This window comes from Haemaphysalis longicornis, unplaced genomic scaffold (assembly GCF_048455015.1).
Source record: "Haemaphysalis longicornis isolate Haplotype H1 unplaced genomic scaffold, Haemaphysalis longicornis Haplotype H1 scaffold_5, whole genome shotgun sequence".
Taxonomy (NCBI): domain Eukaryota; kingdom Metazoa; phylum Arthropoda; class Arachnida; order Ixodida; family Ixodidae; genus Haemaphysalis; species Haemaphysalis longicornis.
The window spans coordinates 12036943-12049752 of record NW_027526385.1 but is presented as its reverse complement, the minus strand read 5'-3'; the positions used below and the strand labels follow the sequence as shown (position 1 = coordinate 12049752).

General features: G+C 48.4%; 1 protein-coding gene across 1 annotated transcript in view; it reads right to left on the bottom strand.

Moving 5' to 3' along the window:
• LOC144138933 (glycine receptor subunit alpha-2-like) overlaps positions 1 to 12810 on the bottom strand; it is a 53460-nt gene that overhangs the window by 26171 nt on the left and 14479 nt on the right. Inside the window, exons 5-6 of the mRNA XM_077671449.1 lie at positions 10101 to 10183; positions 9468 to 9623 (exon numbers count right to left, since the gene is read on the bottom strand). Of these exons, the coding sequence (XP_077527575.1) occupies positions 9468 to 9623; positions 10101 to 10183 (239 nt within the window). The remainder of the gene's footprint in view (positions 1 to 9467; positions 9624 to 10100; positions 10184 to 12810) is intronic.

Here is a 12810-nt window from a genome sequence, read left to right as displayed (position 1 = left end):
ATTCTATGCACTCAACACCAATACAATGGCTTAGAGAGAGAGAGAGAATAACTTTAATGGAGACCAGCGATGTTAGCCGAGCCGTCGGGCTGGCTCGCTACGCTAAATGAGAGAAGAAAAACAAACAAACAAAATAAAACGTGAAGACGACAAGATGTCTTTTGATGCGGCCAAAATTTTCAATGACAAAACTTTGTCCAGTTCTGTGCTCCGAAGAAACTCCAAAGGAGCTTTGATTGGACGTGCAGCCTGACTGGGACCCGACCATAAAGGCAAAAAGCAAAAATGCTCATGTCGAGATTTTGCCATATTTTAAAGATATTTAGGAGGTCAAAATAAATCCAGAGTACTTCAATACGGCGCACCTCATAGTCCAAGTGTAGCTTTGGTGCATTAAACCCCATAATCAATCAAATCAATGTAACCAGTTGAGAGGTAGAAAACACAGTTCATTTGCAGCGCCTTGCTTTATATTTTTGCAAAAACACATGCCCGCTGCCAATAAAGCTGCAAGTTACTATAATGCCAATACCATCAAAGTACTCCTCATAAAATCAAATGCTCTTACAATCACAGCTAAAACAGTCAGCTTCAGACCGTTCTAGTGCCCTTTTCCACTTCTCCCAACGCTTGGCGCCAGACAGAAGACAAAAGTGCTACACCCGTTCATTTGTGCCTCTGCACCTAGAATGGCAAGTCAACACACAGCCCAATCTAGGCATTCTCGAGCTCAGGATACCTGTCGGTTACTTTATGCACAAAGCGCAAGCACATGAGCTTAGTGCAACAGGGATGGTGTAGTGGAAGAACCACGTAAGGCAGACCGAGGCCATTGCTGCATGAAATGGGGCTGAAAGCTGTAATTGCGCGGAAGCCTTCCAGATGATGATAGTGATGTTAGATAAATGATTTGGGAAATGAATACTGAAGACATTAGCTCCACAAATGGTGTTGCTTGCTGCGTCAGATAGGGTGAACACAGTAAATGAAAAAAAAATCTGGAAAGAGTACGTAGAAACAATGAATAAGAGGGAGAATGAAATAAATCAGGAACATTTGAAAAAATGGCAGTAGTAGGATAACAGATCTCAGGATCTCAAAGTTATAGAACGTCGACCAATCTAGAGCCTTTGTCCGTAGCGCAGTGTCATCATGACTGCTACAGTTCACAAAAGTGATTCAGTTCTGAAAAGTTTTTTCGTAGCAATCGCACAAGAGTTCTTTTCGCTGTTTCGTGTTGGGTTGCATGCTGCGTGCAGTAGCACAAGAAATGACGCATGTTCTCTTTCATAGAGTAAGGGCGTTCTGCATTCTGCAGCCCGTCCAGCCTCTGCATAAGAGTTTTGGAAGAGGGTGTTCACTTTGTGGAGTGATTTTTTAGTTTATTTTTTGATCTTCTGCTGTTGAATGAAGCTAGACCCTCAAGCAGGTGGACAAAAGGCTGAAAGTTGGTACACATAAAAACTGAGTGGAAGAAAAATGAGAAGTGAGCAAATGGTGCGTTAAAGCCAGGAAAACCTCGATGTCATTAGCAATGGTCTTGACCGCCACCGCCTTTGACACTTCTGAAACCTCTACCAGTTGGTATACAGTTGTTCATTTATTTTTAAGTGTGATAGTATGACCGTGTGTTAAGCTTTTTTGCACAACTTCAGCGTCACGCAAAAAGTCAACGAAAGAGGGCATGCCATGCAGTGAAGCTAGAAAATTTGAATGTCATGCGGCAAAGCCAACTTTTACTGCTCAATTATTCCCAAATTTTCAATACTGGAAAACATTCAGCACTTTGAATGATAAAAGTGCACTGCAAATCGAATAGCAAACAGCATTCGCAAAGTGTTTGAAATTTCAGAAATTTCCACGCCTCTATTGTATTTTTCTGTGTTTGGCGGGACCATCAAATAAATGGATGGACATTAGAAGAAGGAGCTTCCTTGGAAGCCAATGTCACTATACCACTTGATAAGGCACTTTCTAAACTTCCCAGAATTGTGTCAGGACTACCGACGCTGTGATCAGAAACTACAACCAGCTAGGGATAGCAAAACTTACGGAAAGTACGAGTGAAGCTGATGCCGTTTACTACATGCTGCACTAGGCTGTTGCACGTTACTCTCCCAAGCTTCAGATGGTTTTTGACGTTTCATCACACAGTAACTCACCGAAATATTTCAACAACTTTGAAAGTGGACTGAACCTGACCTCCGATTTAGTCAGTCTATCGGTGTATGCAATGGGCTTTCGAATGCGTGGTGGTGCTATTTGCTTAGCTGCACCGATTCCATCTGCACGGTTGCATTTTGCCGCATGGGCCGAGGCGTTCCCGATGTGAAATGTGGTTCGCAGTGTGGTGTTGGCAAGAATGTTCATGTGGACAGCGTTTTTTTTTTCGAGCGATTTGTGTATTTGCGAATGCCTTGTTACAAGTAGTAGTCAGCATTGTTTTTGCGTCGAAATTCCAGACTGTGCTGTGCACGCTTGCTACAACCGAAGATCCGAAGCAGGCCGCATGGCAAAAGCAAGCGTGTCGCTCTTTTTTTTTTTTGCTGCTTTGGAGCCAAGGATAGAGCAACGCTTGACGACAGTCCGCCTTTATGCTACAAATTTACAATGAAGTTATCGATAATGGGACTAATCAGTACTGAATCTGTTGCCCCTGTTTCGTTCCAAGTGGAAACGACGGGCCTTGAAGCTTTCACCTCACACTTTGTCACATGCTTGAAACATTGCGCAGTGCTCTCTGCACCGCTGTCCGCACCTGTCTAACCGTTGGACAGGCGCTGATAACGTAGTCCACTTTGCACTATCTCCGTGTGATCCCCATGCAATGATTTTCTTATTTTTGGGTTGCTTCAAAGGACCGTGTCTCGAGTCAGGAAAATTTTCACCCAAAGCTGCAACAATATTTGATATGGTGGCGGCGTGCGGGACGAGGCACTGGCTTTACCGAGCCACCCAGGCATGCTGCGCGCTTCTTGGGGAGTGCGAGATACGGTGAGGTGCTCTGGCAACAGTGTTCTGGTGTGTTGAACGTATGACTGACGTCTACCTAAGCTCCCAATGATGGTGAGCAATTACGCAGAGGTTCTGGGTGGAAGCAATCGCGACATATGTATATAAAATTAGGTGCAGCCACGTCGACAAAGATTCGACCGATAGTTTTCAAGTGTTTTTTTTTTATGTAGACAAGGTGGAAATTATAAGCAAAGCAAGATTATGTAACACACTTTGAATACTGCAAAAACAGCGCAGAGACAAGCGACAAACCATATTGCTCTAGTTTGCCAATCCATAAGTCTTCATCTCTGCGCCTTTCTTGAAGTAGTCAAATTGTATAGCCAACGTCAAGCTTTAGTGCATAAGCACAGAACGCGCTTGGTCATTAAAGAGCACTCGAAGACGACAAAAGAGTTGGATGCCCACAATTACCTGAAAAAAGGTTGCATTTCATGTACACGTATTCACCTAAAAACACTGGAAGTAGACAAGGCTGCGGCTGGATGCACATCGGGTTAGCCTCATTGATAAAGTATACCGGCTACCTTAACACATCGTGTTACAAGCATGTGCAAGGTATGAGGTGAAAGCTTTGACGGCCGTCGTCTCCACCTCAAATAAAATGGGCACGCCTGATTCGGTACTGATTAAACCCATCATCGATAGCTTCTTTGCGAATTCGTTGCCTGAAGTCAGATCGTCTTCAAGCACTGCTCTAGCTACTGCTTCAAAACAGAAAAAAAAAGCGAAACGCTTGCTTTTGTTGTGCGGCCTGCTTTCGGATCTGCGGTTGCAGAAGTGTGCACAGCACAGTCCGAAATTTCGAAAAAAAACAATGCTGACTACTCCTTGTGACAAGGCATTCGCAAACCCACGCGAACGTTCTTACCAACACCACGCCGCAAACCACGTTTTGCATCGGGAAACATGCTGCCTGCACGGCAGAATGCAACTGTGGATATGGTGTCGGGGCTGTCGTGTAGGTAGCATTGCTGCACGGCCAAAAGCCCAGTGCATACACCCTATTGCTGAACTCCCGAAGACACCAAGTGGCGCAAGGGTTGGATATCAAACAAACATTATTAAAGGTTGGCATAAAACCGGTGGACAAAGGTGCATTGCGTTTCCTGTGGTTTCAAGCAATACCAAAACCGGGTGTACCACTTTCACCAGTTTTGACTTGCTGTATGACCCGCATCCCTTTCAGAGTGATGGCTAACCCATTTCTACTTCCCGAAATGCTTCAACACCACTTAAACAAAGAGCAGTACCCTCAAACTGTGAGACATACACGGATGACGTGCTCACAGGAGCTGGAAGCGAGAAAGCTGCCGTGAAGCTGTACAAAAATGCCACTGAAATGTTTGAAGCAGTAAAATGCTATTCCAGTGATTTCAACGTGACTCCCGGGCTACCTTGCATCTCGGTTATTTGTCGGGTGTGCTGAAGGTTTTGCGACGTACGTGGGACCCGTGTGCCGACCACTTAACATTCGCTCTATGTATGGATTGTATTCATGGCATAGAACCATTCACAAATTGGCCCATGCTACAAACAACGGCGTGGATATGTGACCCACTAGGGCGCAACGTGAAAACTTGGAAGTGTTGGTAAGCATGTTGAACCCTAGCGTAAACAACATGACAAAGCAGCGCTTCGTGTGTCCTGTTGCTATCGTACTGCGTCTTGTCATTTGCGCTGAGGTTCAACATGAACCACTGGGAAGGGAGGGGGAGGGGGGGGGGGCTTTCTTTTTTCATTGTCCATGCCAAGGTCCTGTTCCACGAAGTGTGGCGTAAAAACATCGACTTCAACACGCTACCTACCAACAGCACGGCGGCCTGGAAGGTAGCTAGACGGACTCCCTATCTCCCTGAGGTTCAAGTACCCCGGTACTACAGGTCGCAAACAAATGGAGGGAGGACGGACTGCTTTCACATTTCTGCTGATACCCGTCCAATGCCATATGAGGCAGTTGCCTACCTCACCCTGGAGGGGAAAACGGTACAAGATCGACAACTCTGGTAAGCAAACAAAGGGTTGCACCAGGCAAGGAAATTACACTGGCGAGACTGGAACTGACGGCATGCCTGCTCGCTGGTCGATTGTGTGGCTATATTTTGGAAGCCCTCAAGCAACAGCCATCAAACATCTACCTACGGACAGATTCAACAACAGCACTCTATTGGATTCATGAAGATGTTGGCCGCTGGAAGCAGTTCACACGCAACTGAGTCACTAAAATTCAACGCCTCGCGAACAAGTGCGTATGTAGACATTATCCGGGAAGAGAAAATCTAGCTCGCGACATCCCAGCCATGCAGCTGGCCAAAAACGCACAGTAGCGGAGCAAAGCACTGTGGATTTGTCCCGCATGCATATTGGGAATGAGTGGTTCCGAAAGCGATATACGATGAAATCGAACTAGGGGAAAGGAAGAAAACAAGATCATTGCCAGCGGCAACATCGCCACCTACTGAGTCGGGCGTGATCGATCTGGAACACTACGGCAAAATCTTAAAGCTAATCAGAGTCACAGCTCGGGTTTTTCAGTTCATCGCCAGAACCAAACAACAAAGCAGCAAATTGGGACCCCTCATATCCGACGAGCTTAATCAAGCTGAACGATACTGGATATGTTGGGAGCAAAAAGGGATTCTCAAAAGAAGTCACGTGTGCCGCCCACGGAACACGAATTACCCCCAACTCCGCTTTCAGAATGTTCACTGATGATTGACAGTGCTGGCATTTTAATAAAGAGTTCAGGGAAGACCACAACACAGCCAACTTTGGTGTGGCTTAAAGCAAACAACTATAACAAAAGCGTAAATGGGCATTTGAAAAGGTTTATGATAGAAACCATTTTGTGAACCCGGTGTGTAAACACTACTCACAGGAATATGTCATGACTGCATGATTACATTACAATAACCATGTGCTTCATTAGTAAAGGCACTTTTTCGGATAGTGGTGCATGGAAGCTTTACCTAGCGCATATATGCGGCATACGTAAACAAGCAACAGCTGCAAGTGAAATGACCACGAAAACTAGTCCCAAACGGAAGCAGCATCTCACATGAAGCACACATCACGTAACCAGGCAGTGCTGAACGCGAAAAAAAAAGCACAGCCTGGACACACACTGCAGTTGCTGCACAAAGCACACTTGCCACCACATCACGCGGCCACTAGAATAGGCGAACTAGCGGAGCACTCACGACGCTGGTTTGGGAACGCTGCAGTCCACCAGCGGCACTAAAGCACTGGGAACACCCTCACATTTCAAAACGCACAAACACCGCCACACATCGCTACCAACTGCGCAGATATACAACGGGAAAGTTATGTAAAAGGTGCACCCCTCGGTTGCGATGTGTTTCTTGCAGTATCGGAGCTAGCGGCGCCGCAGCTTCACAGACACACATTCAACTCCGGGAGAACTGCGACGCACCACACACGGCTGATCGCGAGAGCCGAACTTCGACACATCAAACAGATAACAGCACGGCGTACACAATTGATATGAAAAACTTGCACTGTACACAAGCGCTGACCGCCACTGCGCGTTGCTTTCACTCACAGTGACCATATTTTGAACGTTATCGATGATCCAAGCGCGGAGACAGACCTTGACAGCTTGGAGCGCGCGAGAGCGGGGCCACGATGAATTTGGACTTATCAATCGTCTCGCGCTAGCGATGAGCGCGACGAGCGTATCTCTACACACTTGATAGAGAACGAAAACACGGCGCACCACTCTGCAGACGCTGGTACTGGTGCCTTTTCTGCCTCGGCTCCACACAAAGCGCGACCATTTGAAGTAGACGAACGATAAACGCGTATCGCAGTACCGACTGAGGACCGGGGTGGTCTGTCGTAACTTCTGCAAGTCGTTGTCGTTTTTGATATCACAATCAAGTTGTGCGACGTACACCGTCCCCGCAGGTCGCCGCCGCCATGTTGCCGAAGGCCGATGGGCGGAGCCAACTCCAGCCGGACGGCCCAGCCGGACGGCTCCAGCCGGACAATTCGCTCGCCGAGCGAATTCGACCTCGGCGTCCAACTTGGCCCGACAGGGCCCCCCCGACAGAGCACGACAGGCCCAGCCGGACCATGTTGTGCTCTGTCGGACTCAAAAGAAAACGGGCTTAAGGCGCGTGCGTAATCTTCCATTCTGTGTCGGCTCCGTGGAGCAGTCGGTAAAGTGCCGTGCACCTTGCGTTCCGCCCGCAGAGTCGTGGGATCGAAACCTGGCGCCGGAAGGTATTATTTCTTTATATAGTGTAGGGTGCGGACTACGTAGTGATGCGGACTACGGACGCCAACGCGGGTGACATCGTGAGTTACTAAAATGCTCTGCATTTAAAATTGCCCGCGATGGTGCACCCCGGTTCATCGAGGACAGATGGTGCACACCGGTGTGGTTTATCGAGGATAAAAAGGCGCACCGGTGCGTCCCAAAGCGCCTCGGTGAGGTTTATCGAAGATGTATTTGGACGTGTTCTTCAGACACTGATCAAGACTTCCGTAAAACAATCAGCCCTCAGCGGAGCAGAAGCGGCCGCAGCGCCGGCATATAAAGCGGCGGTGGTGCTATGCGCAGAACGTCGAGGCTCGCTGAGGACTGCTGCGCCACTGTGTGAGGCTGCGAAGAAGTAACGTGCGGCCGACCCATGCCCGCGTCCTCTTCTCACAGTGATTTTTAATGCGGAGCATTTCTTCGTCGCACGATGTCGCGCTTCGGCGTCGGCGCCGTCCACACGCTCTCAACAACAGGTGCGACGGTGCGGGAGGAGCGCGTGTACCCCATGCGCTCCGTCGCTCTCAACAACAGGTGCGGCGGTGCGGGAGGAGCGCGTGTACCCCATGCGCTCCGTCGCTCTCAACAACAGCTGCGGCGGTGCGGGGGGAGCGCGTCTGTGCGCGCATGCGTCGTAGCCACCCGTGCGCTGCGTCGCACTCAACAGTAACGGCGGCACGGCGTGTACACGTGATAACGGTGTGGTGGGTGCGTGGAAAGTTCGCGCGCTTGTGTACGGAAGTGTGCGCATGCGCGTCTCTCCCCCGTACTCCTCTCCCTCGAACGGGGACGGTGTGTATATAAGCGGCGGAGCACGCGTTCGGAATTCAGTCAAGGGCGTCTTTGCTTGGCTTTCGCTTGACTTGACGCTTTGCTTGACGGCACCAAGCAACAAAGAAAGACTCGAACTTTACACTCCTGGCCTTCGCTTCTGCTTCATTAAATGAATAAGAATAATAAAGACGAAATAACAATTAAGCATTCCCAAACCATACCCAATTACGCAACATTCACGCGATACCCCCACCACTCTGCGACGCATTTACTCGAGTTCCCCCCGTGGGAAGATGCGGGCCGGTTTTTTTTTTTAAGACTGGAGCTGTTTAGGGGCTTGCAATATTCATTGATGTCCGTCACGTGAGGCGAAGTTACCCTGCCGGGCCGACAGATGGCGCCACCGCCTCGATGGCCGTGCAGGCAAAGGTATCCCGCTGGACCGACAGATAGCGCCACCACCTGGGCGGCCGTCCAGTGCGAGATCTCGGCTCTCGCGCGCGCAGCACACGTCCGCCCCTACATATGCACCGATAAACTACCAGGCTTATTTGGGTTAGCTTCGATGGTGTACAATCCTCATGCACTGAAATACGACCAACGGAGCGTGTGGCTTTCAGTATCGTAGTGACGAGGCGCACATGCGCAGTGCGAACAAGTTACCAAAGTACGTGTCCAGCCTTGCTATTGAAAAACGATCGTTCGGCGTGTGAACACGTGGTTCGTCTTCCCGCCGCGTTCAGGGCCTGCTCACGCGAGCCATATCTAAATTCGTCGCTGCGCTGAGTGAAAACCGCGCACGCAGTTATAGTCCTTTGTTTATTCGTTTTATTTTGTGTTGAGCGGCCAGCAAATGAGAAAAGCCAATCTGCTTTCCATACCAAGGCTGGTCGCGAGCCCTCGTAACTTGTTGCTATTGCGCATGCGTGGCCCGCCACCAGGATGCGCGGCATGTACTGAAAGCCACGCGCTCCGTTGTTCGCATTTGAATGTATCACGATCGTACGTACCACGGCGAGTGGTGTTTTGAGAAACCCCCTCCCCGGTGGGAGGTGGCCTACAGCGTGCCGAAGTCAGCACCGCTATTTCGGCAGATTTCCAGGCGTGGAACTTCCTTTATTTTTATTTTTTGGGTGACATCCGTGATTGCATGCTGCATTCCTAGACATGACGGAGCGGGGCCAATTCTACGCTTACCCAGGCGTTGTCGAGCGAATGAGTCTTTTTTTGTTTTATTCTTTTTCTAGGCATAGCCTCGAGGCGTTCTCTTGTGCCGCTTTATAGGACATCTGACACTGCTTTTTGGGACATCTGAGATTGAATGCTTGCGCACTAAAAACGTTGTGGGAATGTTGGTAAACTACGAGTTCGTCGGGAAGGCACGTATAATACGCACCTCCCATGAAGTTTTCGCTGTAACGGTGCACCTTTGGGCGCTTGATGCGGAACTGCAGAGGTTCGATTCTGTCGACAAATTCGACGGCACCGTCCTCTCCTTCGTTTTCCCCAACGCTCTGCCAGGACAGTTCCGCGATCCAGTTGGGCGTGGCCACTGGAACAAACAGCAGAGATCACACTTTGACCCTGTTAAGCTGTTGAGAGAGATTGACGACATGCCGACGTCTTATCAGGATGACTCGCCGACCGGTTTTCTAACGTTGTCCACAGTGACGGTTGTGAACAAGGCTCCCGCGTGAGGATCGAAGCTACATTTAAAACATTTTTTTTGCATTGTTTAACACAATGCACGAGACTATTGTACCTATTTCCACTTAACAGCATGTTGGTAACCTATCGAACCTTGTTTACTTCGCAATCCTAACTGAAATATAAGGTTTACCCAGGACTTGTAAAGGCCTGCTTTGATATCCCAATCAGTCTCTGTGTGACACTTGGTCTTGTTTATTCGATTTCTTCTGGAAAGAAAGCAGTCATGGCTGTGACCAAGGCAGTGTGATGTCGTGTTCACAAACATGCCGAACAGAATTGAGTGTAAATAGAGCGCAGCGAGTGCACGCAAATAACTTACGCAGTGAAACTTTGAAGTGGCAATGCTGGACGTCCATTGGATACTTGTGGAATGTCATAAGACAGCGAACTTGAAACAGGTACCTGTGTGAAAAAGAACAAAAATACTATTTTTGAAAAGTATGCAAGATTCCCGGCATCAAACTAACGGTTGTTTAGCTTTCAAATATCTCTACACCTGCAAGTGATTTGCATAAACCTTACTGCTGGTTTACAAACAACCACGCTGCTTGTCTTATTAAATATAGCGGCCTCCGGTAAACATCGAGTACGACCCTGTCCCGCTTTGTCCCTGTTCCGTGCCTTCCCTACAAAAGCCAAAGTACTAGCCGCACTAAAAAGGCATTTGGAGAGACATAGTTAATTTTTATCACTGAATCTAAAGCCAAAGCCAACCACGTTGTGGGATCGACTCCTCTGTATGCATTAGGTGTTTCTGTTATTGAACATCCGGCGGATAAAGCGGATGTCAAGCATCTCTTGTGGACGTGCACAGGAACAAGGACAGCTGGGGGCACTGCGCTAAGTAGTGGGATAAACCGGGTGTCTTCAACTAGCGGCCCTAAATAACGGTTTTAGAATATCGGCAAGCTTTTCTTTCATTGTTATGTGCCGCGAAGATTTTCATCGGTCGGTTGGCAGCACGTGATACTTCTTTACATATGGGCGCCTCTCCTCTCTCTCTCTGCTGCGCGGGCGCTAGAGCGGCCGGTCGCACTCTGCCGGTCACAACCGGCGGTGGTTTTGTTGAGAGATGGCAACACTGCAAGCCAGAAACAAAATGCCCCCAGCCGCTTCCGTGTGCACTAAGTGGCGATACTCTTAAATCGGCAATTCGCAATCTACGAGAGAATCACATGTACCCCCACGTGCGCTACACACTCGCCAGCATCACACGTAACCACCCCGAGCTTCATACTACTTTGATATGGGTCCCTGGACACGCAGGTGTAAAGGGGAATGAGCAGGCCCAAGCCTTAGCCAGTTCTTCTCTCTATAATCCGGGCACTCCGATACCCTCGCATCGCTTCTATGACCCAAAAGAGCACCGCCGAGAAATGCATCAGACTCGTAGAAAGTACATACGGGACGTCAGAGACCAGAGAACCGCCCTCCCCTACCCCAGAAAATTCGCCCGCCCTGACGCTGTCCTCATTCGACGAGCACAAACCGGCACGCTACCAACACAACACATACAACACTACATAGACGGGCTTCCAGGCACACCAAAATGCTCACACTGCGACCAATACCCCAACAATGAACACATCCTCTGGAAATGCTCAAACATACAAAGCACCCTGACATCTATCCCTACTTGCTGTGAGGCATAGGTCACACCGCCTAAGGAGCTTGAAGAGCTCTATTAGACCACGCTTGTGAACCACATCAAAAACACGCCAAAACTACAGACAGCCAGGACTATAGCCAGAACTATAGTCCCTGTAACCTAACCAAAAAGCCGAGCAGTCCGTTGGACACAGGTTTCAAAATAAAGTTTCTCTCTCTCTCTCTCTCTCTCTCTCTCTCTCTCTCTCTCTCTCTCTCTCTCTCTCTCTCTCTCTCTATCTATCTATCTCTCTCTCTCTCTCTCGCTCTTAAGCATAGCGTACTTAGTGACGCTAACTTCAACCAGTGGGTGCAAGAAGACCACCACTGCAGGTCGCAGCTGAACTTTTTACACGAGACCGGACTTCATGGCTACCTTTGGACTTGTCCAGTGTCCTCAATTTCCTTACTACCTGTGATTTTTGTACACCGTCTCCCTCTTAAACGTACTGTCTTATCTTTTCCTCATATGCCGCATGGTAAAACTATGAAGTCAAAAATCTTGTTATCATATTATTAGCAGAAAAATCATTTACTAGATGGCTACTGCAAACTAGACATTTCTGGTAACTCCTTGTATAGCCGCGCAATAAGTTGTGATAGTGCCCCCAGCAACACAACAAGCAGTTGTGTTGCTGAGGGCACTACCTCGCTTGAGCTAATGAAAATGAAGAGCAAGTTGGTTAGCAGCACTTATGCGCAAGAGACTTTGGGACCGCAGCTTTCTCTAAAAATTGCTCCTTGTTTAATTTCCATTAAATCTCAGCACTTTCTAAGTCATTTCTCGTCTGGTACTTTTTAGCGCGCGCACATATAAGGAAACAAGGAATGGACCCTAATCACATTTTGTCTACTTAATAGTTTCTGAGAAGTATGGCAGGTTTTTTTTCTGCTCATACAGCGCGGCCTGCGAATTTTGCATGCAAAAATTTGTCAACAGGCGCAGTTCAATAATATAGGCTCATGACCCTAATTTTCTGTGCTACTGGACATTCACGAGATTAAACCATCAAAGTACCACCGGAAGGATTTCGACCTTCCCCACTAAGCATTGTCGCGCCGGAGCTTACAGGTAGTAACCGACCGAGATAGCTTTGATCATCATCATCATCGTCATCACCAGCCTATCTACGCCAACTGCAGGGCAAAGGCCTCTCCCATTAATCTCCAATTACCCCGGTCCTGTGCTAACTGCGACCAATTTATCCCCGCAAACTTCTTCATCTCATGTGCCCATCTAACTTTCTGCCGCCCCCTTCAACGCTTGCCTTCTTTAGGGATCCACTCTGCTACCCGTAATGACCAACGGTCATCTTGCCTTCGCATTACATGCCCCGCACACGTCCATTTCTTCTTCTTAATTTCTACTAATATGTCCTTAA